General features: G+C 36.1%; 2 protein-coding genes across 7 annotated transcripts; one reads left to right on the top strand and one right to left on the bottom strand.

Annotated features, from left to right (window-relative positions):
- Nucleotides 1-2,164: 2,164 nt before the first annotated feature.
- LOC110601850 (DNA-directed RNA polymerases II, IV and V subunit 9A) lies at nucleotides 2,165-4,152 on the top strand. Its single transcript, XM_021739206.2, has 4 exons — nucleotides 2,165-2,325; nucleotides 2,422-2,497; nucleotides 3,146-3,304; nucleotides 3,782-4,152. Exons 1-4 carry the CDS (start codon nucleotides 2,297-2,299, stop codon nucleotides 3,860-3,862), a joined length of 345 nt encoding a protein of 114 aa, XP_021594898.1. The 5' UTR covers nucleotides 2,165-2,296; the 3' UTR covers nucleotides 3,863-4,152.
- A 668-nt stretch (nucleotides 4,153-4,820) lies between these two features.
- Nucleotides 4,821-24,302, bottom strand: LOC110601848 (bromodomain and WD repeat-containing protein 3). Of its 6 annotated transcripts, none has more exons than XM_021739201.2 (25): nucleotides 23,971-24,302; nucleotides 23,658-23,765; nucleotides 21,686-22,034; nucleotides 20,638-20,786; nucleotides 20,206-20,445; nucleotides 19,909-20,018; nucleotides 19,735-19,812; nucleotides 19,510-19,616; nucleotides 14,611-14,705; nucleotides 14,411-14,526; nucleotides 14,186-14,289; nucleotides 14,022-14,099; nucleotides 13,806-13,884; nucleotides 13,463-13,631; nucleotides 12,856-12,926; nucleotides 12,617-12,697; nucleotides 12,464-12,534; nucleotides 10,016-10,112; nucleotides 9,858-9,917; nucleotides 9,202-9,256; nucleotides 8,691-9,082; nucleotides 6,755-8,593; nucleotides 5,769-6,341; nucleotides 5,591-5,649; nucleotides 4,821-5,325 (listed from the first exon to the last, which is right to left on the bottom strand). In XM_021739201.2, exons 3-25 carry the CDS (start codon nucleotides 22,027-22,029, stop codon nucleotides 5,130-5,132), a joined length of 5,163 nt encoding a protein of 1,720 aa, XP_021594893.1. In that variant the 5' UTR covers nucleotides 22,030-22,034; nucleotides 23,658-23,765; nucleotides 23,971-24,302; the 3' UTR covers nucleotides 4,821-5,129. The 6 variants fall into 6 exon arrangements, with proteins under 6 accessions (XP_021594893.1, XP_021594895.1, XP_021594894.1 ...); XM_021739203.2 differs by having other exon boundaries at nucleotides 14,411-14,555; nucleotides 14,667-14,705; XM_021739202.2 differs by lacking the exon at nucleotides 23,658-23,765.
- Between the last annotated feature and the right edge of the window lie 1,535 nt (nucleotides 24,303-25,837).

Below are 25,837 nucleotides of genomic sequence, written 5' to 3'. Positions count from 1 at the left end.
CATTCACTAGCCCCCCCTATTTGTCTCCGGGGCCTCTCCGCCACTACACTCTGTTGGGGTCTCTGGCCTTTCGGCTTAATAGATAGTTTTCCTCTTACTCCATCATATGGGTCCTCCAATGCTCGATTTGATGATGGGATATGCAAAATAAAAAAAGATGGTCAGTGGTCTACTGGGGATACCCCAGCAAAGACCCTCCGACGTTCAAGTTAGATTTATGAACTAGAGTAATATGGACAGGTAAGAGATGTAGATAAAATAAAAATGGAGAAAAGGAAGATGAAGAAGCCCCCAAGAAGAAAAAGGCCCTCTCCTTTTTACCTACCTCTTCCCTTTTATGAGTTATGTGAGAATATACGTTGGTATATTCTTAAGTAGGGTTCACTCTTTAATTAAAATAAATTTATAATTTTTTATATTTTATCAAATGCCCCACTCTCTAGTGCGATCAGTTGAGTCAGACAACTGAACATAGATCGGACTAAGGGAGTATATTCTATACTTATAGAAGTGAGAAAATTTTCAATGAATTGTTTTGCCAATGTAATGTGAACTAGTTCTGCCTTAGTTTCTAAAACCCTTATTTTGATGGTCTTTCCTTTGGAAGATTTGACCTTGGTGGTCTTCTTTTTTCATCTGATTTATTAACCTTGTTCTCAATTCAGACTCATTAGCCTTACTGTCGCTTCCAAATTCATTAGCCTTACTATTGCTTCCAAACTCATTAGCCTTACTGTCGCTTCAAGTCTCATTGGCCTTGCTCGGGATTTAGGCTCATTGGCCTTACTGTCGCTTCAAGACTCATTGGCCTTATTGTCACTTCCAGGCTCATTGGCCTTGCTCGGGATTCAGACTCATTGGCTTTACTGTTGTTTTCAGACTTATTGGTCTTACTCAGAATTCAGACTCATTAGCTTTACAATTATTTTCAGGCTTATTGGTCTTGCTCGGGATTCAGGCTTATTGGTATTAGTATCGCTTCCACACTCATTAGCCTTACTCGAAATTCAGACTTATTGGTCTTACTGTCACTTCCAAGCTTATTAGCCCTGCTCTTTCTTCTAAATTTTTTCTACAAAACAAGAGCTTGCAGAGAATATACATAACGAGAATATTCATTGTTAATTCGATAATATTCATCGATAGATAATATATCACACAATAATATTTATATTTATAAATTTTTTCTATTTTTATAATATTTTAATCTCTAATTTTTTATCCCAACATCCTATATATATATTAAATTTTTTAAATAACTAAATTTTCAGATTAATTATAAATAATATAAATTTATTTCACCACTAAACAATACTTTAATTTTTTTAATAAAATAAATTCAACTAAATAATTTTTTCCCATTTCCTAATATTTTTCCTACATAAAAAATGCACAACAACATATACATTTATAAATTTTTCCTACTTTAATACTATTTTAATCTCTAAAAAAATATTTTTTACCGTTTCTTATATTACTTTTTATAATTTTAAATAAACACAACTATATATTTTTTACTACTAATTTATATACAAATTATAATTTTTCAACAACATAAATATCTTACTGATTAATTACAAACAACAATAAAATATAGCATACTTTTATAAATAATATCTAATGACTTATTTATATGAAAAATGACTATAAATTTTACGCGTCCACTTATAATGTATCGAAAATAAAGAAAATTATAAAATATAAATTCTTTTTATTAATAAATTTTTATTTATCTAATTTCATAAAAAAATTAATATAAAATATATCTATTTAATTAAAATTTTTAATTTCACTAATAAAATCTTCGATGATATGAAATAAAAATAGCATATTATTTGCAGAGGGTTGAAAGAAAAATTTAAAGATGAGAAAATATAGTTGATAGGGTTAGGAAAAGAGATAAAGTAGATTAATTTGAAAGTGTTTGAGAAATGTGAGATAGAAAATTTAGAGGAGAAATAAGGAGAGATAATTTTGTTGGAATGGATTGGGAAAGTAGGAATATATTAAGGAGTGAAAATTTTGTTGAAATGGATTGAGAAGAGAGAAAAAAGGAAGGGGTGCAATTTTTTTTTTTTCAACCAACTGCAAAAAGCCCAGTGAAAAGCCCAAAATGCTCCCGCGCCAATAGGCAATGGAAAGCTTTGGACTTTGGAGGCTACAAAACTAATAGCGCGTCACTGAGAACATTCTGTCATATTGCCAAAACCCTCACTGGCCAAGAACACCATACGCCAAAAACACCATATTTACCGTTCTTGGCTCGTTTCTTCCCTCTACCTTAAGCTTTTTCAAGATGAGTACCATGAAATTTTGCCGCGAGTGGTAATCTCTATCGATTATCATTCCAAATTCTTCATCTTTTTTCTATTTTTGCGAAAATTTTATTGCTTTTACCCCCTAATTTTTTATCAATTGCAGCAACAACATTCTCTACCCTAAGGAGGATAAGGAACAGAAGATCCTCCTCTACGCTTGCCGCAACTGTGATCATCAGGTCTCTTTCTTTCAAATTCTTTTTGATTTTTGCTCTTTTTCTTTTGGATGAGGGACTTAGGGTTTGCCTCCATTGCTTTTTGTTTCAAGTTACTATTTTTCTATGCTGTATATTTCATGCGATTTTGTATTTGTGCAAAAGAGTGAGTTTTACGCATCAATTTTTTTTGCATGAAATGTCTTCTCGCCAAAGATGGATGAGCAAATAAAGAGACATTTAGATGCTAATGCATGTTTCTTTTTACCAATATGCATCAGTAGCCGCAATGTAGTTTGATATTCTAGTAAAGGTTGGTTGCTCTGGTGATCCTGGTGAAGAGGAATGCTCGCAGAATTTGTCCTTAATTTTCGTCTATTTAGTTTCATCATGTTTTTCAGAAACAGGAAACAATCCATTACCATTTGAAAATAAATAAATAAATTGCACCTATCTGAACATTAGGCGGTCGCCATGTTTTGTGCATTTTTGTGAATGGCAATGGATAGTTTCTTGTTTTACTGCTGTAAGATGCTTCCTGGGATCATGGTGGTTGCTGTTTATTTAGTTAATATTGCAATTATTTACTGTAATGGCACAGGTTTACATAAACATAAGGTCTGTATTCTTGCTTCCTCTATTTATTCCTTTTAGCCTCCTATCTTGTTGCAGGAAATTGCCGAAAATAACTGTGTCTACAGAAATGAGGTACATCACTCTGTAGCAGAGCGCACTCAGGTATTGCAGGATGTAGCTGCAGATCCAACACTTCCTCGCACTAAATCTGTTAAGTGCAGCATGTGCAACCATCAGGAAGCTGTCTTCTTCCAGGTTTGCTCTTAACCCTGTGCAGCATAGCGTCTACATAACGTCGGTATTGTCAACATTAGGTGACAGTTATTAGTTAAAGTAAAAGGGGTTCTCTGTTCCTTTTTCCTAATCAAAAGAAAGTCTTTAAAATCTAAATGGCATGCAAACCATGATTCCACTCATTAGAAGTTGTGCGCTTAAAACTTCCTGGAAAATTTGTTAATAAAATTAAAGCAAACTATGTATCAGTGTAAGCTATAGACAAGCAAAAGTTGAAGGGTGCACCGGTAACATTCCAACTTAACTCAAGTAGAGGCGTATAATCAACCAAATTGGCCCCTAATCAGTACAATGGCAATTTGATTCCAAATTTATGTTGTATCTGTCTGCGTAATTGCTTAGGAAACCCGGGGGGGGGGGGGGGGGGGGGGGGGTGAACTGAATAGAAAGGTCATTTCTAGTGCTTCATGTAATTTTTTTTTTTTTCGGAATATGCAGGCAACTGCTAGGGGAGAGGAAGGTATGACGCTGTTCTTTGTATGCTGCAACCCAAATTGTGGGAATCGATGGAGAGATTGAGAGGCATCTGCAAATCAGTCAAAAATTTTAAAGATGATGAATTTAGCTGTCATGTCTGAGTCTAATTGAGATGTTATGTAGCCCGGTGACCAGACCCCTTCAATATTCATAGACGTGGGTGATTGAAAAAAAAAAACGATTTTTTTTAATCATTGGCTCCCTATTTTTGAGTGATGATTTTGTTCAAAGCAGTTTGAAACATAATTACAATGACGCCAACGTTTACGGAGGAAAATAAAGTGGGATTTCCGCTTTCCCTTGTTTGGATATGCATGGGAGAATTACCTATATTTTCATCTGGTTATTTTTCCTCTGTTTTGGAGTGAAAATGCGAGTATGAAGAAGAAAAGTCTACAGTTTACTATAAAATTATCCATGTGCCTTTATTATCTATTTTCTAACTATTTGTTAATTCCAGATTTTTTTTTCAAAGGTTGTCTTTATAACGTTAATCTGTTTTATACGTTTTATGTCCAATTCTATGATCTGATTTCACATATTATAATTTCAATATAATTTTATAATTTTTTATAAAATAAATTGTTGTAAAGGTTAAAAGAAAGTTATTGTAAAGGTGTATTATTATTTCACTTTCTTTTCATCCTTCTCATTTCTAAACAATGAAAAATAAGTTTATTTTTCTTCTATTATCTTTTATTTTTCACTTAAAAGGAAAATAAAAATAAAAAAAATAGAAAAAAAATTATTTTTCCCCTCTTATTTTCTTTCCTCACCAATTTTATCCAAAACAGAGCATTGGCAAGATAAAACAATTCATTTTGAATAAAAAAATAGTATTATTGTTATTCAACGTGCTCAGTGGAATTATAACTTCGATGTCAAGGGGCAAGTAGGGTTATTGATTCAAGAATTAAATGAAAAAGAAAATGTATTTGAAAGAAACTACCGAAGGCACTGGATCAAAGTTGAGAAATGAGAAATGCGGTCAAAAGCTGCTTCTCACTAAAATCTCGAATTTGTATTGCTTGGTCATATTATTAATGGTGACGCTGACCAAACATGTATATACAAGAATGAATCTTCTAGCAGAAAATTTTCCACTTCAATCAGCTAATTTCCCCTGAGATATTTATCCACCCTACAGATTCAGAGAGAGAGAGACGGTTGAACCAATTCCAAAATTGTACCTAAGGGATGAAATAAGGTAAAGAAAGGAGAGAATTATCTAAAAAAAAATAAAAAACAGAAAAAGAAAGGGGTAAAACCCAGATGGGCCAGCTGATTTCTCTACAAGATTCAATTTGGGCTACAAAGACGATAACGTCCGCGAAAACCAATCAGACAAGCGTCTCATTTTCAAAGAGAGTTCTGCATTTTTTCCGAAATATGATTCTGCATTTGATAGCATGACTTCGATGTCATGTTTCACTGCCTCCAGCGTTCGGTAGTAGTTGTTCTCTAACCTTAACTGGATCACGTCAAGTGACAAGGGGACTGGGTACCTGGAAAACATCACATATACAAGGCCTCTCAGTTTTCCGTAGCATCCAATTGTATTGGAGTATGCATGTCAGAACAGTGCCAAAAACCAGCTTTTCATTTAGTACATTGGCATAGGACCAATAGCCTCTAGGACAAGATTGAAATACGCGGTTGGAATGAGGGTAAGGAGGAACGAGAGAGCCAGTCATTATGTAGTTCATGTACTAGACATAAATGGAGACTGAAGGAAGACCTTTTTTTTTATATATAAAAAAAAGAGTCTACCTGTTTGTAAAATTGGTCTTCTGCGACACTTGCCTCAATTTTTCAACCCCATAGTGATCCTGAAAATGTTCAGGAAAAATTCAGAAAAATAACTGCAAGCCTTTTTTTCATTCTGCAGCTATATACTTAAAACATTAACTGAAATTTTATTCATTTTCCCTACCATCTCTGTGATTACCTGTATTTTTTTACCAGACTGCTTTAACATGGCCAAGGAAGAAATCAGTTTGTTTCTAATCTCATCATCAATATGAGGCTGCTCCCATTCAGTATCATCGTCAAAAAGCTCCCAAGGACTGTGTTGATGCGTTTCTCTAGGGTCACTCCTGTACTGAATAGTGTACCTCTCCCATGGACTGTCCGGAAACTCTGGAGATTTGGGCTTTACAGACAGAACGCGACCAGCCCACCAACTACCGTCTTCTTCACCATCATTTTTCCACCACACTTTACACTTATCCCTGCATGTCCAATTTCTTTGCATAGCAACATCGAATCGAGTTCTTTCAACAAGGAAATCAGGGAACCCCGCCACTTCAGGCAGAGTTAATTTAAATGACTTCTGGAACACATTAGAAGTAGGATCTACAAATTTAAGAGTCATTTTGCAGCTACTATCTCCAGATCCTGGTAATGTGGAATATTCAAGGCCCTCAACTTTACAGAACTCCACTGCCCTTATATGTCCCTTCACCAACTTCCAAGGGCCTGGATCTTTTGATTTGATGTAGTCTAGGTACTCTTGATGTCCCTGAAAAACAGAAAATTCCAAATACAGCATTGTAATTATCGACCCTAAATCCCAAAAATCTGGAGCAGAGTTGAATTATTAGTCAGCAATAATAACTCTTTATACTCCCTTCCTCCCGCAATTATAGACTTCTATTTGCAGAGTTTGAAAATGTAGAGATAAAGCAATAATTTTTTATTTAATTCTTTTGTGATATATCCTTGACTCATATTGCTCCATCAAAACTAAATAAATCATATGACTAAAATATTCTTGAAACTAATGGATTTTATTTTCTTCAATGCATATTAAATAAGGGCATATAATAAACAAATAAATAAATTACTATTTCAAAATGGAAAGTGGCATTAGTATAAATAAAAAAGAAAGCCAAACCCATCTTATGGGCAGAGAGAGTACTTTTTACTACTAACCTGTCTTAGATAAACTACTTCATCTGCTTGCTGGGGAATATAATGAGAGCCCTCCTCATGCATTGTCAACATTAACCATGATCCTCTTTTGGCAGACTGATTTGACTTCCTTCTATCTACTGGACTAGCATCACGGAAATAATAACTGGTTCTCCTATTTCTGGTAGATCTTAAACCAACTGCCGTCCTTGAGCTTGATCCCCATTCTTCACCAGGAAGTTGACGTCTATTTATGGAACCATTATTGGCATTTCTACATGAGTCCTCTGATTCATGTTCCTGCTCCAACACAGTATTACAGTTCATCAAATCATCAGTTGCCTTTGAGTCCATGATATGCTTCGTTTGAGATCCATCAGTAACATCTTCATTTAAGTCACCTCTGGCATACTGTTCATCTGTACTAGCATGTGAAATGCTTTCTCTCGTGCCACTATCACCTTCCGAGTTAGCTCTATCTCTAATTAACTTAGACCTTTTATAAACAACATTATACATCTTTTTTTGATGCGAATGGGAACCCATCGAGTCATCCAACATCGGCATGGAAATTTCTTCAATGGAAGCATCTGCTTCTTGAACTTCATTGTGTTTATTAAGTGGAGTAATTTTAATGGCTCTGGCCTGTTCAGACACTTCCGAAACTGGATTTTGGTTCATCTTTGCAAGGCTACCAGGTAATAAATCACAGCCCTCACTTCCCTCATTCTCTGAAGAATCTCTTGAAAGCTTCCTAGACATTATCCTCAACCTTGTTGAGATAGGTCTACTACTCCCTGTGAATTCAGGAGGGCTATCATTCCCGTTAGCCATGTGAGCCAATTTCGGCACTTCATCAGAATCCATGCCCCCATCAAAGTTGAGGTGCTCTTTACCATTGGCCAAATTATTCACAACCTTGGAGGCATCAGCCTCAGTATCTTGCCCATTAAATGCAGCCACTTCATTCACCTTATCTGCATAATCTTGTACTTTTAGAGGGGATGTTGTGCTACAACTATACTGAGATTTTAAGCATCCGTTCAGATTATTCTCCTCTTGCTTATCACTAAGACCTACACTAAATCTGGCATGTCCAGCTGATGACATTGCTTCTCCAAATCTCTGGCGCTTAGGTGTACGGGCCTTGACACCTCCCCATTTAATATCTCCATTTTTGTATCCTTCTGACAGATCTAAATCAGAGCTTTCTGTTTGCCCCTTTCCTCTTCCTTTAACTGGGATGTAGTCCGCATAACTAGAAGAGTATCCCACATCAACTGATCTAAAATGAACCCTGTTTATGTCGGGGGCTGCTTGTGGAGCTTTGTACGATGATGAGCCAACTAAATCAGTCTGATTGTCATTAGGTGTTCTACCATCTGGCATAGCAATCTTAGTTGGATCTCTAACTGGCAGTTTAAGGATCAATTTTCTCCTGTTTCCAGCATTCACATGAGATTCAGGAAGTTCACGAGGTTTAACAAATTCTTCAGACTCATATAATGAAACTTCTTTCCCTTTCAAATGCCTTTTTCTCTCATTTTGCAAAGATCTCTCCGATTCATCACTCTGGATGTCTGAGTGTTGCAATGTGGATTCACTTTCTGATGAATCACCTTCTGAGCTATCTTCATCTTCTCCATCTGTATCTGTTCCTGTAATTTTTGAGAACAGGGTGAGAGCATTGCGGGCAGCGACTCTTTGAGGTCTCAAACCCTTCAATGCGGAAGACTTCCTCTTTGAAGCTTTCCGTCCAGTCCTTGATTTCCTAGTTCGATTACTTCTAAATGTATTGCCGTGATAATCATCCAAATTCCTCCTTTTAACACGTCTCCCAGAAGAAGTCATTATCTCAATCTGAAGAGAGAGGAGAGAGAGAGAGAGAGAGAATACAAAGTCAATATAATGTGCCACAACCAAAATTTTGAAATGAAATTGATCACAAAACACTTACTTCAGCCTTCTGTTTCCTTTTAGATCTATGAAAGCCATCCCTACCCTCAACCTCACTATCTTCGGCACTGCACTCTGGATCAATAGAGGAATTAGAGTTTAAACTTCCTTGCTCACCCCCACTAGAATACTCTTCTGTGGCATTGTACTCTGAATCAGTATCATCACTATGCACTTCATTTCCTGGTTCCCAATCCATGGCATCAACAAACTCGGGCAGCGGCTCAACCACTACATCCAAGTCTGCCAAGGGCAACATTTGGTAATCTGGGTCTAAGCTGAAGTCTGGCCCAGCTGCAAGTTTTATTGAGGGTGGCTTCCACTCCATATTCAGAGCTCCTAACCGTCTCTTCTGATACATACTCTGGTAAGGTTCTGGATAGGGATTCATTCCTATCATTGCCAAAGAAAGTAAGTACTCAAGAGAATGAATCAATCACAAAGACTATAAAAGATGCCAAAAAGATCAGAGACTAGAAATTTCAAGGTGAGAATAAAACTGAGAATAAAACCTGAGTCACAAAGGAGATCTTGCATATTTCGCCGGTAGGGTACAAGCTGAGTTTCCTGAATCAGATGTTTCACAATGTTTAAAATCAATAGGCATCGTAACAACTAACTTCCCCATATATCATTAAGATAAATGCCTAAATCTGTACTTTAGTTTGAATGACATCCACAACAAATGGAAGTGAGCATCCCAAAGTTAAAAAGCTGACCATCAATAAGAATTGTATGGAGGATCTGTCTTACAACAGCCTTTATCCCAAACTAGTAACACAAATAGTTAGAAAAATGTTCCTTAAAAAAAAGATAATGCTAAACTGAAAATTCTTTTCAAATTTTTAACATTTTAAATATTTCTTTATACTTCTTTAAATTGATATCAGTATGTTTTACTTGCATAACAATAAATATTACTGATAACTTTCATATTTTTGAGAATTCTAAATGTGTGACAATATCAATATTTGAAGTCTCAACTGAAATTGCCAACACTAAAAGGATGGCTTGTATACACCATAAATGGGGATGATGATTTAATCACTCAAAAAGTTTAGAGCAAGTCCTTTATAAGTTTATGTTCCTCAACATCATGTGCATACTAAGCAGAGCACAAAATAGAAAAGCGTTACTCAAGCCAAGAGGTTATAGGTAATTATCTAACCTGGTCAAGTATGTTGCCATAGGTGTCTTGTATCAAGGGTCGATAATCTCCAAGGAAGAACTGTAAAGAAATGGGCCAATATGTCCAAAGCATTTCAAAGACATGGTCAGGAGTAACCCTCAAAAAGGCATAACCAGTTATTTATGACATTAAGGTACCTGGTCATATTTAGCATCCTGTTGGGATTCACCTTGGCCCGTGCTTAATATATATAATTGACCGACATCATCTGAAAGTATAATCGATGTCCCATCCCTATTGCATAAGGCAGTCACAGGAATAACAAAATCAGTTGAAAATTGAAGCAGCTTTACAGACATTTCTTGCAGCAATTTAATGAAAGCAAAATTATACTAAAGCAACTGCAAAATACAAAAATTATAATAAAACAACAGCAAAATAGAATTAACAAGTGCAGTAGACAGAATATACTAAAAAACATGCAGTTGCACAGACATGATCTAAACATTAATTACTTTTGATAAAATGGACTGGGCTTAATGCTATTCCAAAAGGCACCTTGTGAGGTGGATGATTGCCCAAGTAATATAAGAAGCACTTTTGCCTAATGCCTAGTCAAAGAGGGACTTAATAATTACATTTGCGAGACATTTAAATGGATTCATAATCACATAATGAAATTGGTTCCAAATTATGCGAGTTAACTAAGAACTTGTGGAGCTAAACTGGTGCAAGATTGCAATCCAGGGATACCAGATGATGATAGCCAATGAAATTGGCTAGGTGGCACGAGAAATGGACACCAAAAACAAATTATTTAACCAAATTAAAGTTTTAGAGCAGTTAAAGAACTGTAGAATGACCTGAAAAGCTAAAAAGAATTGAAATGGTATCTAGGAGGCCCAAGACTAGGTTGGGCATTCAAAGGCCTTTCACCGAAATGCAGCCAATTGGCCAACCAAGGGTAGCTGATCAGCTACAATATGACAGCTTTGACCTTCAAGCCTTGTTTCAGCTACATTTGAGCTCTGGTTAGAATTTTGAGGTGAAGCCAGTTGCATTTGAAAATAGATTTCCAAAGCTTTTTATCAATAGAGATAAAATGAGGGAGATAAGGCTGTTTGACCTGGAACCTTGAAATAGTTGCCAATTGGAGGGTGGATGCCCTATCCTTTTTTTGGTATTTATCTGACAAGAACTTACCCTAAAGGTGAGATAAGTCTCTGGAGGTTGTCCCTATCCTTTATCCCTCTAAAATTGCCTACAGAAGGCATCAAGGAGGAAAAGGGTAGGGGAGTTCAAGTGCAGAAACATATTTAATGTTCTTTTCCTGCTCACTATTTTGCAGGTCAAAGACTAATAACCTGTTAGACATAGGCCTACAATCAATCACATAAACGATAATTGGGTTGTATCCCTTACTTTTATTTTTTGCTGTTGATTGTTTCTACTTGGTCTATACTCTATAATCAAGGTAGTTCAGAGGGCAAGACACCCATCTATTATTTCCTCCATCTTTGTTTCATTCCCATTTTCACATTAAGTTATTTGCAATAGTGTGCACGAGTTGGGAGACCTAGAGATTTCTATGTCATCTGTAGGGCATAAGGCGCTCACCCTTGTCTCGATATTCGAATATATTCAGTTTTTAATTATGTTTATAATATATTAGTACTCAACCATCTTTTTACCAATAGATACGAAATGTTGCTAGGTCTAGAAAGTTCTTACCTCTTTGGTCTTGTACATTTTATAGTGCACTGGACATCAATTTAATTCATCTATATTGTTTTCCGATCTAACCTTCTTTGGAGTGTATTTTTTGTTGTTTACATGTGTTTTGAGGTGCTGAAACCTAGGATGGAGATGGAGGCCAAGAAATCGAAAAATGAACAAAACAGGCAACCTGGAATAGAGTGGTTGATTGACTAAAAGCTTGAGACCACTTAACAGCTTTCTTTTCTACATTTTCCCCTTTTGATGCAGGACCCTACTACTATTATTTTTCCCTAATTTCCCCCTTAATCATTCTAGCCTTTTTATGCCCAGTAATCATCTCTTTCTTTTACACGTACTGCATTTGTTTTAGTTTATTGCTTTATGTTTTCTGCTGTTCAATTATTATATGCATGCTTTAACTGTTAAACATGATATTTAGATGTTTTATATGACTATAACGTGGGACTAATTAAACATAGTTAACTTAATCACTAGAAAGTAACCAAGTAGAGGCTGGCTCTGTCTCTACATGGATTGAAAGGTTAGATCCTCTGCATAATCGTCCAAGTCATCACTCACGTGATTAGAGCCTCGATTTTTACTCAAGTGGTGACTCATTCTCCTAGCTAGACTTTGGCTAGACCAATATTCCTCAAGAGCTACAGGTCTACAAAGCTGTTGCAGTTGCCTGTTTACAAGGATCCTTCTAGCCAGAAAAATTTAAGATTAAGGCAATGATAAGCTGAGCTGGATTTTTGCAATATAATAAAAAATAAGAGGATGCAGGCCACATGGTACAAAGTAGTCTAAATGATTGAAACTTGAAATACAGCATGTCATCCAACATTGCCTGAACAATAACAATGCAAAATATAATCAATAAAATAAAAGAATTTCTAGAACAGTCTTTCTTGTCTTGCACTTACGGTGAAAACTTCCCATCTACTAACTTGAAACGAGAGATCTCATAGATCCGTATAGGTGTGCCCTCCCATATCTAAAGGAAGACAACATCAAAGTATTTAATAAATAAAGAAATAAGATAAAGCCTACAATATGCTTGAAACAACTAAACTCACATCCCACACTATAGTTCTCCCATCATAGCCAGCACTCATGGCAATTCGTGGATTGAAGGGATGCACATCTAGAACATACGTCTGCCAATAATGCAAAAACTACAGTTAGAAACATTCACTTCACAAGGTAAGTGCTTGGGAAAAGTTGAAGAGCCAAAGTGATGCTAAATATAGGAATACATTGAAATCCTAAATTCAATGAGGAGGAGGAGAGGACAATGAGAAGAAAGACTGCTTACAGAATCAGTATGGCCAGTTAATGAATGCACTAAGCTACCGTCAGCAGCATTCCAAACACAAATTCTGCAATCTGTATTTCAACACATATTATTTAGCCAATATCTACAATACAACCTAGCAAAGATGCAGCCACAAGAAATGACGACACATTTTGTAGTTGAAGAAACAACTCATAGAACCAGCTTTGGTACCCCAATAACAACTCCGGAAATTGTTACATAACATAGGTAGTCAACAAACACACAGCTAGTTCAAGGAGCAAAAGTGAGAGATGCATCAGATTATGCTAGATGAGCCTCTCAATAATATAGGCCAACTTGAATCACATTTATATGATGAAACAAAAAGAGAGGAATATGCAGCATCATAAGGAGTTTTCCTTGTCAACTCATTCCAAAAACTGAAACATTTCTTGAGTGGAGTCAAATCTGGGCATGAAATGGAAGGGAATTTGCCATTAGTTCAACTATTTTCTTTTTTGGAAAAAGAAAATCATCTACAAAGCACAGGGAAAATACGAGCTTATACATCTCACTATATAGTATACACATAAACACATAAATAAGAAACCAAAAATGGGCATGCACATGCACATAGCAACATTACCCATGATAGCAGCAAGGACAAAACGGTTATCTAGGCTCCACACAATCATATTCACACCACGAGGAGTTGGTAGAATTCTCTGACGTGGACCTCCTCGTGGAGGTTGAGGAGGCACTGGAGGAGGAGGAACTTTCAAGTGGTAATGTCGAGTCCACCGGCCAGCTTTCCCCTGAAAAGCATATAATTTTGATTCAAAAATCAAAGAGCAATCTCAAATACTCCAACTGTAATTGACACTAATTAAGCCTGATAAAAAAATCAGTGCACCAACTTTCATTCTTTCACTTGAAACCCAATAAAAAGTGAGTTTAAAAATAATGTAAATAAAATATTATAAGCATACATGTGATCTACGTGATCTTGGAATCCAGATAATTGCACTGCCATCTCGAGAACAAGTGACTATGTTGTCATGGGAAAACCTGTAGACACAGAAATACTCTCATCTACTTATAATGGATCCAATAAACTCTAATGAAGTATTGATATAAACCCTAACGCGTAAAAAATCCAATATAAATAAGTAGCTGAGACCCAAAAACTGTAGTAGTCCACACACCATGAATTTCTAAATTTTGGAGCATTTTCTTCCTTTGAATTTTCAGAGAGGGAAAATCTAGATGCCACAGCACAACCACTGCAAAATATAGAAAGATCATATCTCAGCATTCAAAATTTTAGCAATGACATTCTGAACAGAGCAGGACATATCAAGTTATCAACCTAAACTGGACATAATTGACATCATTCTCATGGCCGGCTAGCACATCTATCTCATGATTTGGTTGGTCTGAATCATCTGTGTTGGGCTTACAAGCATTCCAAACCTGCAAACAACTAGCTTTTATCCTATTACTAACAGGATATTAGAGATTCATAGTTCAATGGAGAGACTAAGTTCAACATGCATCACATAGGAGACTTCAAATCAGGGACAACCAAACATACCCTAGCAAGATTGTCAGAGCTGCCAGTGACAAACACAGTTCCATTAGCATTAAATGCGCAACAAAATATTTGATGGCTCTGCAAACCACTACTTGAAGATGGACCACTGCTCTTTCCTGCAGCCATTCCATTGTCCTTGTGAGTTCTACAAGCAAGTGAATCAGTGCATCAATCATAAACATGCATAAACCATAACCAACCTGTGACGGAATATGAAGGCCTAGGAATGTATATCCGTGGATTAAAGTTGGAATACCTAGCATCCCAAATCCTACATGTGCCATCATCAGATGAGCTGCAAAGCGCAGAAAACAAGCAAAAGTTATCAAATAATTATATAAATACATATGTATCTTAATAAAATCTTCAAGGTAATAATGTCAAAAGACAGTCCCAATCTATACAGGCAACAAAACATCACATAAAGAAGTGAACAAGGAAATTAAGTACCACATAGTTATGAAAAATAACAATGACTAAAACAACTGAAAGAGTGGCAATTGGTATTAATTCACATTATATGCATTGAGATGTTATATTCATTTGAAATGCAAAACACAACTCAGCATAAGGCAAGCCTCAATCCTAAAACAGAACTGTTATAAGTTATAGAAAGTAAATATGTTAATATAGGAAGTAAATATTGATAGATGGATCAGTTGCTTAATCTTAGGGATTGTATAATTATAGGCTTGATTTTCCTTCCTGTTTAGTTACCGTCTCTCGTGTATAAATAGGTTGTAATCTCTATTGTGATATACAACAATAAATATTATCTTTCTACATGGTATCAAAGCCTTTCTCATAGAGATTTTTTTTCTTTTTTCTCTCTCGTAAAGTTTTAAAATTTTTTTTTGGAGACTTAAAGGTTCCGTTCAGTTGGATTATCCATAAAGGGTAACATTTGGATCTCACCATCGCTGGAGTCACCACACCGACTCCTTGTCAGATTTGAGATTTGTTTGCTGTTCGGGTGTTGGGTGGAGGTGTTTTATTTGGCACTGTTCACGGTACTGTTCATCGGCACTGTTCACGTGGTACTGTTCATCGGTACCGTTCGTGTGGTACTGTTCACGCCGGGTACTGTTTTCTGATTCTGTGTTTCTTTTGTTGCTATCGTTTTTGGGTTGGTTGTCCTTATGGCTGGAGTTAAAACCACCACCGTAACTGATGTGATTCCTATGATGACTAAAATCACGGAACACAAATTGAATGGATCTTCCGATCAGGGAATTTTGATATCTGCAGATGAGTATGCACAATTCATCCAATACCAGGCATCTATAAAATCTTCTAATTCCTCCTCTATCACTGTCATGTCTTGTGTCTTCATCCTCCAAATGGGTTATTGATTCTGGTGCTACCGATCATATGTCAGGTAATTCTACCCTTTTGTCCAATCTTGAGTCTCATACATCGCCTTCTTATGTTACTCTTGCTGATGGCACTAAATCGTCTGTCATGGGTTCTGGTCATGTCAACTTAACCCCTTCTCTTTCTGTATCCTCTGTGTTATGTCTCCCTAAGTTCGCATTTAATTTGCTTTCCGTGAGTAAACTCACTCGTGCATTGAATTGTTGTGTCTCATTCTTTCCTGATCACTGTGTTTTTTCAGGATCTTTCGACGAAGCAGATTATTGGTAGAGGAAGTGAGTCAGAGGGTCTTTACGTCTTGGATCAGCAACTACCTCGATCTCCTCGATCTCTGGTATGTTCCACGCGTTTAACACCTTTTGATGTTCATTGTCGTTTAGGGCATCCTTCTCTCTCGGTTTTGAAAAAGTTATATCCACAGTTTCATTCTTTGTCTATTCTAGATTGTGAGTCTTGTCAATTTGCCAAACATCATCGTTTACCTACACTGTCTCGAGTCAATAAACGGGCTTCGTCTCCCTTTGAGTTAGTCCATTCAGATGTTTGGGGTCCTTGTCCTGTTGTGTCTAAGTCTGGCTTTAAGTATTTTGTTACTTTTGTTGATGATTTCTCTCGTACTACTTAGTTATTTTTAATGAAGAGTCGTTCAGAATTATTTTCTATTTTTTGTGCATTTTATGCTGAAATCCAAACCCAGTTCAATACTTCCATCCGTATATTGCAAAGTGAAAATGCTAAAGAGTATCTCTCTGGGGAATTTCAATCTTATTTGTTACAAAAAGGGATTCTTCATCAGTCCTCTTGTGTTGTCACTCCTTCACAAAATGGAGTTGCTGAAAGAAAAAATCGACATCTTCTTGAAGTAGCCAGAGCCCTCTTATTCCAAATGAAGGTATCTAAATGTTTTTGGGCTGATGCTGTATCCACTGCTTGTTTTTTGATCAATCGCATGCCTTCCTCCATCCTTCATGGTGATATCCCTTATAACATTTTATTTCCCACTAAATCTTTGTTTCCTATTGAGCCACGTCTATTTGGTTGTACTTGTTTTGTTCGTGATGTTCGTCCACAGGTTACTAAATTGGATCCCAAATCACTCAAATGTGTCTTCCTTGGCTACTCTCGACGTCAGAAAGGGTATCGTTGTTTTTCTCCTGATCTGAATCGGTATCTTGTGTCTGCGGATGTAACATTCTTTGAGTCCACTCCGTTTTTTCCGCCATCATCTGTTTATAACACCTAGGAGGAGGAAGATGACCTCTTGTTATACACTGTTCGCTCTTCGTCTCCTCAGACTACTCCTACACCTTTCACTCATGTGCCAAGTCGCCCTCCCATCTTTCATGTGTATTCCAGACGCTTAGAGGACTCTGACTCCATTCCGCTACCCGCTTCTTCGTCGACCGATCCTGCTCCTACTGATCCTTCATTGTCTGATTTGGATTTGCCCATTGCTCTTCGCAAAGGTAAACGTACTTGCACTTATCCTATTTCATCTTGTGTCTCTTATGATCAATTATCTTCCTCTTCTCGTTGTTTTGTCACTGCTTTAGATTCTATTTCAATTCCCAAAACTGTTATTGAGGCTTTGTCCCATCCTGGTTGGCGTGCTGCAATGGAAGAGGAAATGATAGCCCTTGACACTAATGGTACTTGGGAGTTGATGTCCTTGCCCCCAGGAAAGCGGGCTATTGGGTGCAAATGGGTGTTTGCAGTGAAAGTAAATCCTGATGGATCTATTGCTCGTCTCAAGGCCCATTTAGTGGCCAAAGGTTATGCACAAACTTATGGAGTTGACTATTCTGATACATTCTCCCCAGTTGCCAAGCTCGCATCTGTCCGATTGTTTATTTCTTTGGCGGCTACTCATGATTGGCCTTTGCATCAACTGGATATTAAAAATACTTTTCTTCATGGTGATCTTCAGGAGGAGGTTTATATTGAGCAACCACCTGGTTTTGTTGCTCAGGGGGAGTCAGGTAAGGTTTGTAGACTTCGAAAATCGCTTTATGGCTTGAAACAGAGTCCTCGGGCATGGTTTGGCAGGTTTAGTGAGGTGGTCCAACAGTTTGGAATGAAGATGAGTAAGTGTGATCACTCAGTGTTTTATAAAAATTCTGATAGTGGAGTAATTCTGCTTGTAGTATATGTGGATGATATCGTTATCACAGGAAGTGACATTGCTGGCATCACATCCCTAAAAGAATTTCTTAAAACACAGTTTCATACAAAGGATTTGGGTTCCTTGAAATATTTCTTGGGAATCGAAGTTATGCGGTGTAAGAAAGGCATCTTCTTGTCTCAAAGAAAATATGTTCTTGATTTGTTGGCAGAAACAGGAAAATTGGGTGCTAAGCCTTGTAGTGCCCCAATGACCCCTAACCTTCAACTTACCACAGAAGACAGTGAGCCATTTGCAGATCCTGGAAGGTATAGAAGATTAGTTGGCAAGCTGAATTATTTGACGGTGACTCGTCCTGATATTGCATATTCAGTGAGTGTGGTAAGTCAGTTTATGTCTTCTCCTACTGTTGCCCAGTGGGATGCTCTGGGACAGATTCTTTGTTACCTTAAAGGGCCCCAGGGCGAGGCCTATTCTATGGTAACCATGAGCACTCAAATATTGAATGCTTTTGTGATGCTGATTGGGCAGGCTCGAAAGTTGATAGGAGGTCAATTACTGGGTATTGTGTTTTTGTGGGAGGTAACTTGGTCTCATGGAAAAGTAAGAAGCGAAATGTGGTCTCCCGTTCTAGTGCTGAATCTGAATATCGAGCTATGGCACAAGCCGTTTGTGAAATCTTGTGGGTACGTCAACTGTTGGAAGAAGTTGGGTTCACAAATTCGGTGCCTGCTAAGTTGTGGTGTGATAATCAAGCAGCTATCCACATTGCCTCCAATCCAGTATTTCACGAGAGGACTAAACACATCGAGATTGATTGTCATTTTGTTCGTGAAAAGGTCCAACAAAAGATAATATCAACAGGATATATTCGAACTGGAGAACAATTAGGAGATATTTTCACTAAAGCTCTAAATGGGACTCGAGTTGATTATATATGTAACAAGTTGGGTATGATTAACATTTATGATCCAACTTGAGGGGGAGTGTTATAAGTTATAGAAAGTAAATATGTTAATATAGGAAGTAAATATTGATAGATGGATCAGTTGCTTAATCTTAGGAATTGTATAATTATAAGCTTGATTTTCCTTCCTGTTTAGTTACCGTCTCTCATGTATAAATAGGTTGTAATCTCTATTGTGATATACAACAATAAATATTATCTTTCTACAAGAACTTTGTCCAGAGAGTGGAGATCTATATCCAAGTAGAGAAGACATATAAGCTTTAGTTGTAAATTATAAGTTCTATTCCATGAGAAGATTAAGACTTCCATAACGAAAACTTAGAATGTTAAAAACAAAAACAACAGAATGGTGTGGAGGAGAGAATAGAGAGCTGCTTGGGCTTTGCCTCAGCCATCAAGGGAGAAGTGGGGGACGATAATATAGGTCTAGATTCAAACCTCAATAAGTAACATTCTAACATAGTAACAAATTATCAAGCAATAGACACTTTGTAAAATAAATAAACCAAACACCTAATATTTGTAAAAGACCCGTAACATAAATCAATAACATTCAACTGGAACCATATGATCAACAATAAACAAGCAGCTCCAGAAAGAATAAAACAAGAGCTCTAAAAAAATCAGCCTTACGAAAGAAGCTGGTATACAGATCCAGGCCTAGGACTAAATGCAATGGCAGTAACAGCTCCAGTATGTCCTCGCAGAACAGAAATTGGAACCCCATCCGGTAAACGCCACTGTCATCATCCAGAAGGATTTGTCAAAGATCAAGTTAAAGAGAACATACAGAAGGAAGGGAAAAAATAAAAATAAAAAGAGGAAACCTGAGGGCACTGGATAAGAAAAGATGCTTACCACTCGAATTATACAATCATTTGAAGCAGAAGCCACCAAGGCATTGTTGGAACTCACAGCCAAGTCAGTAATGTCACCCTTTTATGTACAAAATGAGAAGCAAAATATACTTAGACAAAAATAAAAAAGACAAATAATGATTAGATGTTTGCTTTCTAAGATATTCAAACCCACTTCATGTCCGCGACAGCTGGCCAAGCAAAATGCAGTTTCCATGGACCAGATTTTTACAAGGCGATCATCTGAACCAGTAACAACATATCTTCCAGAGCGATCAAAAATTGCTGCAACATTCAAATCAAGGTATGTGTCAGGTATAGATTCATATTTGACTTTGAAATGAATTTCAACACCTAACATGCAACTTGATAGACATTATATTTCAGTTCAGTTGTTCAAACTTTTGGGGACATTAAACTTCCATGCTAATGTGTTATTGAACCATTCAATCTAATTCCTCAGAATTCATACCACAATAGACAGCATTTCGATGTCCCCTTAGCTTCTTAATATTTTGCATTTTTTGTACCATAGTTGATGGCTTTGCAATAGCATAGCATGCTGCACGGACTGATGGTGCACGGTGGTGTCTTGAAAAACCACCCCCAATTTCTCTCAAACTCAGTCCACGAACCTGATCAGCATGCATATGAGGCCATCTCATATAAGTAGGGGGATGGTTCGCTTGGGTTTTTCCATTATCTGAATCATCTGAAGAAGAGGATGATTGCAAAATTAGACAAAAATGGTAAAGTTTACCTCCAAATTCAACAAGGAAGACAGAAGCACAGTTAAAAAAACTCTTTTAGTCCTTATCAATAGACAGTATCCCACAACAAAATCACTCACACGAATAAGAAAACAAACAAGCTGATATTAAAGGCTTAAATAAATGTCACCTACGGCTCAAAAGTGAAAATGAGCCTGCACCCAAAAGCGTAGGAACATCTGCAGCATTTGGGGCTCCAATTAAGCCTTGTGATGAAGAGGCCGTATTATGTAATAACTGCTTCAAAAGCTTTACCAAGTGATCCTTCTCAATGTGAGGATACCTGAGAGTTGAGATATACAATTGATGCAGGGAGTAAGTCAAAAGTATTATAAAAGAAAAATATGGCACAAAACTGATCCCAGCAATCCTTTGCTTCTTTAGAGAACAGATCCTCCATTTCTACATACTTGGGATGCCATAAGTCTACATTGCAACCAATTAACATGATCCATAGGGTACAATTCATATAAAACAGTATAAAAAGAATATGAACCTATTACCTTATGACTTTTTGTCAATTGAAACAACCACAAATATACTGGTATTATACTTTAGCCATATATACATAAAACTGAGTTCGAAACCGTCTTAGTTTGCCATTTGTCATTTTTAACTTTTTAATACTATAGGTTTGACACCTTCTCTTTTTGCCATGTGGGAAAAAGAAAAAAAGAAATACTATAGGCATTATTTGATTAGACACGTATAAAGACATATTGGATATCAAATTGCTATCATGGGGATATCTTGGGATTTCAAATATATTGTAGGTTTTATTTATCCATTACAAACTCATACCATTTCATTCATATTGTTCTTATAATAGTATGTGTAATTGTATTAATAGAACTCAAATTATGATAAATGCCATACAACTGAAGTTATAAGACTTTTTTCCTTTCAGAGGGTTGTTTCTCGGGATACCCATGTTTGGGAAGAATATTTTGTTTTGCTGATAAGTTTAATACTGTCTGTTAGTTGAAATTATTGAAAGTTATATGAATATGCTCAGTCTCAGAGATTTCTCCTTTTTTTTTTATTTTTTACTCATGCTTTTTATTTATTATTACATTGTAATTTTATGGGGAAAAAATTAGTTCAGCACTGCACACATGCAGTTAAACAACAACTTTTTCTGAAACATGAGAAAAAGGTCAATGCAATAAACATGATCCATACCTCTCAACCAACATAGTGTAATTTAATGGGAAGGATAGACCATCATCATTTTCATCCCCATTAGAAATCCCACTTCTCGAATACCAGGCATGATATCTTCTAGGTAAAAGTTGATGCTCAAGAAGTTCATTCCAGAACTGTACAAATGTTCTGTGACATGGACCAGCTGATAGGAAATGCATAATTAAGAAGTAAACTTCTCTGAGGTCAATATCCGCATCAGGCTTCATTTTTGGCTCTGGATCCCCATGTTGAACATTCTCATGCACCTTACTAAAAAAATTTAAAGGCTTCATACCAACAGAAGCTGCATCACCTGAAGGAATATACTTCCGTAGAGCCATATTACCTGCAACAAGGAACACCAGCATATTAATAAAATCAATTGACATAAAATTTTAAATACAAATGAAAGCAAACAAATAAAACAAAATAAGGCATTCACAACAGTAGCACCCTCAGTTGATTCACCACTTTAAAAAACCATCACATACTGTCATGTGGCCTTCTTAAAAGTAAAAATGTCTAAACCAAATCAAAAGGAAGTCTCATATTCCAATCTAGATTAGTAACGTAACCCAAGTCGCTGCAACAATATGCACAATCAAGAGTTCATAAACTCTGAAAACTTTAAACCTGTGCTATCAATGTATTTCCATTGACAATGAGCAAAATGCATTGTTGTTAGAATCATTTGATTCTCGATTCAAATCATACAATTCGGTTTTTTGTCCTAGCGACTCAAACCTATGAAGTGAATCATTCCAAAGAATCAATAATTGAGATAAATTGATTAATTCGGTCAATTCTTTTTTTAGATGGTTGTTAGACTCTATCACGTCAAACTTTGAGATCTCTCTTCATTTTTACTATGAAAAATACACATCCCTTAGCTATTTTTCTTCCAAAAGTCATGCTATTCTCTCTCCCTCTTCTTTTTTTTCCTTTTTTTCTTTTATTTTTTTTTTGTATTAATTTACTTCTCTAATTATATATGGGGAAGGGGTGAGAAGGGGAGGGGGAGACCTGAAATGACATGAAGGAAAGTAGTATCAAAGGATTTACAAGTGCATATTAATGAAAACTTGGCGTCTAATAGAGAGGAATGGTGATAGAGGATACAATAGCCATCACCGACTAGTTTGGGATTAAAGATTAGTTGTTACTGCCATTGGTGATGGCGGTGTTGTTGGTGATTTGTTGTTATTTCTCTAATTACAGTTGTTAAATTATGACATTTATAGTATTATATGTTCACCTTTTAATTCAACCTGGTATCCTTTTTTATACAAATCTTACTATTGGATTCTTGGTTTACCAACTATGGCAAAATGAAGTTTACAGTACTATCCTACTCTTCAATGGACAACCATAGAATAGAAGTCATCCTTCACAAACGACCTTGGCCAGATAGAAAATTATGTTTCTGTGTTTTTGTTTATTGGTCCCATCCTCAACCCATTTTCTACCAAAAACCAGCAAGATTAGCTAAGCCAACAATGTGGTACTTACAAAGAAGCTAAGGGGGTAAAACCTAGAATGTCAAAAACACAGGGAAGACAAGTTTCTAATCATCTAAACTCCACCAAATGTATTATGTAACTTAAGATGCTTCACTATGAACAGAGGAGCCCACAGCCCTTGGAGGTTCAATGACAGCCACCCATCCAAGCGATTCCATACAAGTTCAATAAGAGCTGAGATCTCAAAAACCTACCAGAACACTTGTCTAAAATGACATTGTCTAAAATGCTAAACATTAATGTGCAATGGAATCAGCAAAGTCAACCCGATATACAGTCACCCAGAATAACAGTATACACTCACATATTATGCAACAAAGAAAACTCGAAAATCACTATCCCACATGAGTTCAGTCAGCTAATTAAAAGAAATGGTGTAGTAAACAAGAATAAAAGTAAAGACTTAAAACAAATCAACAGAAAAACTGAAAATCAAGAATGAGATTTAACTTTGTGTAACGTGTCAAACAAATTAACCAGATGGATAGTCCTGAGAAACTTTTAGCTATCTTCCATCCTTTTGAAAGCCTGACCAGCAAAAATCCAAATGCATTCCTCTGTAACAAGCAAAAACCCTAAATTTAATTTGTTGCTACTCCATGCAACCATAGTATAATCAAATTTGCATTAAAAAATAGCAAAATAAAATCCCTATTTGATATCCAATTCAATCCATCCACAAGCCCTATCCTGCCTATCAATAAGATATTACACAGGCAATTAGTAGGCGAGCCAAAATGGAAGTTCCGTACGGATGGATACCTCCAATTGAATTGAGTTCCGAGCAAAACGACGCGTTTTGAGGTGCAGTGTCTCTGTGTCCTCTGACGGGAAGCACCAGCAAATGGGGATCGAGAGGTCCAAGAGTTGCAAAATTATATGAAATCTACATTAAGAGAGATTAGCGAGTGCGCAGAACGCGCGAGAATAGGAGTTTTGGTTCTCTGAAGCAACTCCGTATTTGTCTTTGGAATTGCTGTTCCTTGGTCTTTCTACAAGGAACGATTGAAGAAAGAGCGTGCAGAGAAGGGGAAGAGACGGAAAGAGAGAAGAAGGTTCGAAACGTTGCGTTTTATATCTTTGCTTGCGGCTAGTAAAGATGCCTTGAGAGAAAATAAGTTCAAAAAAAACAAGAATAATTTATTTGGGAGTTTCCAGCACTACTGAACCACGCGCATTGGTTTAGCGTGCATCCTGGAACGACGCCGTATACTGACTCGTAGGCGCATTATCAGAATTCTTTTCGTCTAGCTCGTGTGAAACGCTTTCAGTCCTTGCGTTAACAAAGCACGGTCTGACTCTCAGAAGACAAAGCCCACGAGTGTGCCTGCCCATGCAATCAGCACTTCAGTTTTGGTTTGTTAATTGATTTTTGAAAAACTTCCGGAAAATTTTTTTTTCATATTTTCTCCTTAAAGTTTTAATTCATGTTGACATCCCCTGTCTTTTTTTTTAACGGAGCTTTGTAGCACACATAGGGATGTAATCGAGCCGAGCCGAGCCGAGCCGAGTCGAGCTTTGTAAAGTTCAAGCTCGTTTATTAAAAAAGTTTGGAAGCTCGAGTTCGAGTTCGAGCTCGAGCTTGACTCGAGCTCTAATATTTAATTTGAGCTCGACTCGAAAATTAAATATTATAATCGAGCTCAATTCGAGTTCGACTCGTGAAAGACTCGTTCGATTTAATAACGAGTCTAATTCGAGCTCGAGCTCGAAAAGCTCGATTAAGAAGCTCGTTAATAAAATTTGAGCTCGAACTCGGAAAGCTCGATTAAGAAACTCGTTAAAAAAGCTCGAGACCGAGCTCAAAATTAAAAAGTTTGATTTGAGCTCAAGTTCAGGATCGAGCTCGAATTAATAATTACACTTTAATCAGTTTTTAATCATCATTAATTTAAATAATATAAAAAAAAGAGAGTGTACATAAAAAAAATTACGTAACACAATTTATAACTAAAATAACACAAATAAATATAAATTCAACAACATAATAAAATTAGATTACACACAAAGTTTAATATCAAACGAATAAAGTTGATTTCAACTTCCAACAGTTGAAACAAGCTAATATAATTTAATTATATTCATAATCATCTTCATGCTTGTTCAATTAGTTAACTTGAATTTCAACTTCCACATCCATATAATCTTAATTAATTATTATTAATATACTTTGATAATTATTATCATCTTTTATATTGTATGCTTAATTATATACAAAAATCTTTTTATAATTATACTTTAATTTTAAAATGTATATAATTTTTACAACTCAATTTATCATGTAGTACTATAATTTTAAAGAATACTTATTATAATAATTAATATTAATTATTTGTGATTATGCATTAATTTTATGAAATCTTATTATAATAATTATATACAAAAGATTTTTATAATTTAATTTTAAAGAATATTAATTATAATAATTAATCTTAATTATTTATAATTTTCAATACTATAATTTTCAAGTATTTATAATAGTTTAAATTTTATAACTTTATAGTTATTTTTATTTTTTAAATAATATATGAACTTGTTCATAAATTTATTTAACGAATTGGTTCACCAATTTATTTAAACAATATTACTCACGAGCCTATTTAACGAGCCTGCTCGTGAGCCTTCTCAA

The sequence above is a fragment of the Manihot esculenta genome, chromosome 15, assembly GCF_001659605.2.
Source record: "Manihot esculenta cultivar AM560-2 chromosome 15, M.esculenta_v8, whole genome shotgun sequence".
In the NCBI taxonomy this organism is placed as follows: domain Eukaryota; kingdom Viridiplantae; phylum Streptophyta; class Magnoliopsida; order Malpighiales; family Euphorbiaceae; genus Manihot; species Manihot esculenta.
The sequence above is the reverse complement of the archived record's forward strand: the minus strand, read 5'-3'. Positions and strand labels throughout refer to the sequence as shown.

What these genes read in the sequence shown, in the direction of transcription:
- LOC110601850 (XM_021739206.2), top strand. Translation starts at nt 2,297, where the DNA reads ATGAGTACCATGAAATTTTGCCGCGAGTG. An exon ending in ATGAAATTTTGCCGCGAGTG is followed by an intron (nt 2,326 to 2,421) that starts GTAATCTCTATC and finishes TATCAATTGCAG; the next exon opens with CAACAACATTCTCTACCCTA. An exon ending in AGGAAGCTGTCTTCTTCCAG is followed by an intron (nt 3,305 to 3,781) that starts GTTTGCTCTTAA and finishes CGGAATATGCAG; the next exon opens with GCAACTGCTAGGGGAGAGGA.
- LOC110601848 (XM_021739201.2), bottom strand. Translation starts at nt 22,029, where the DNA reads ATGGCTCTACGGAAGTATATTCCTTCAGGTGATGCAGCTTCTGTTGGT. An exon ending in TGTCCTTGCTGCTATCATGG is followed by an intron (nt 12,927 to 13,462) that starts GTAATGTTGCTA and finishes GTTGAAATACAG; the next exon opens with ATTGCAGAATTTGTGTTTGG. An exon ending in TAACTGGCCATACTGATTCT is followed by an intron (nt 12,698 to 12,855) that starts GTAAGCAGTCTT and finishes CATTATTGGCAG; the next exon opens with ACGTATGTTCTAGATGTGCA.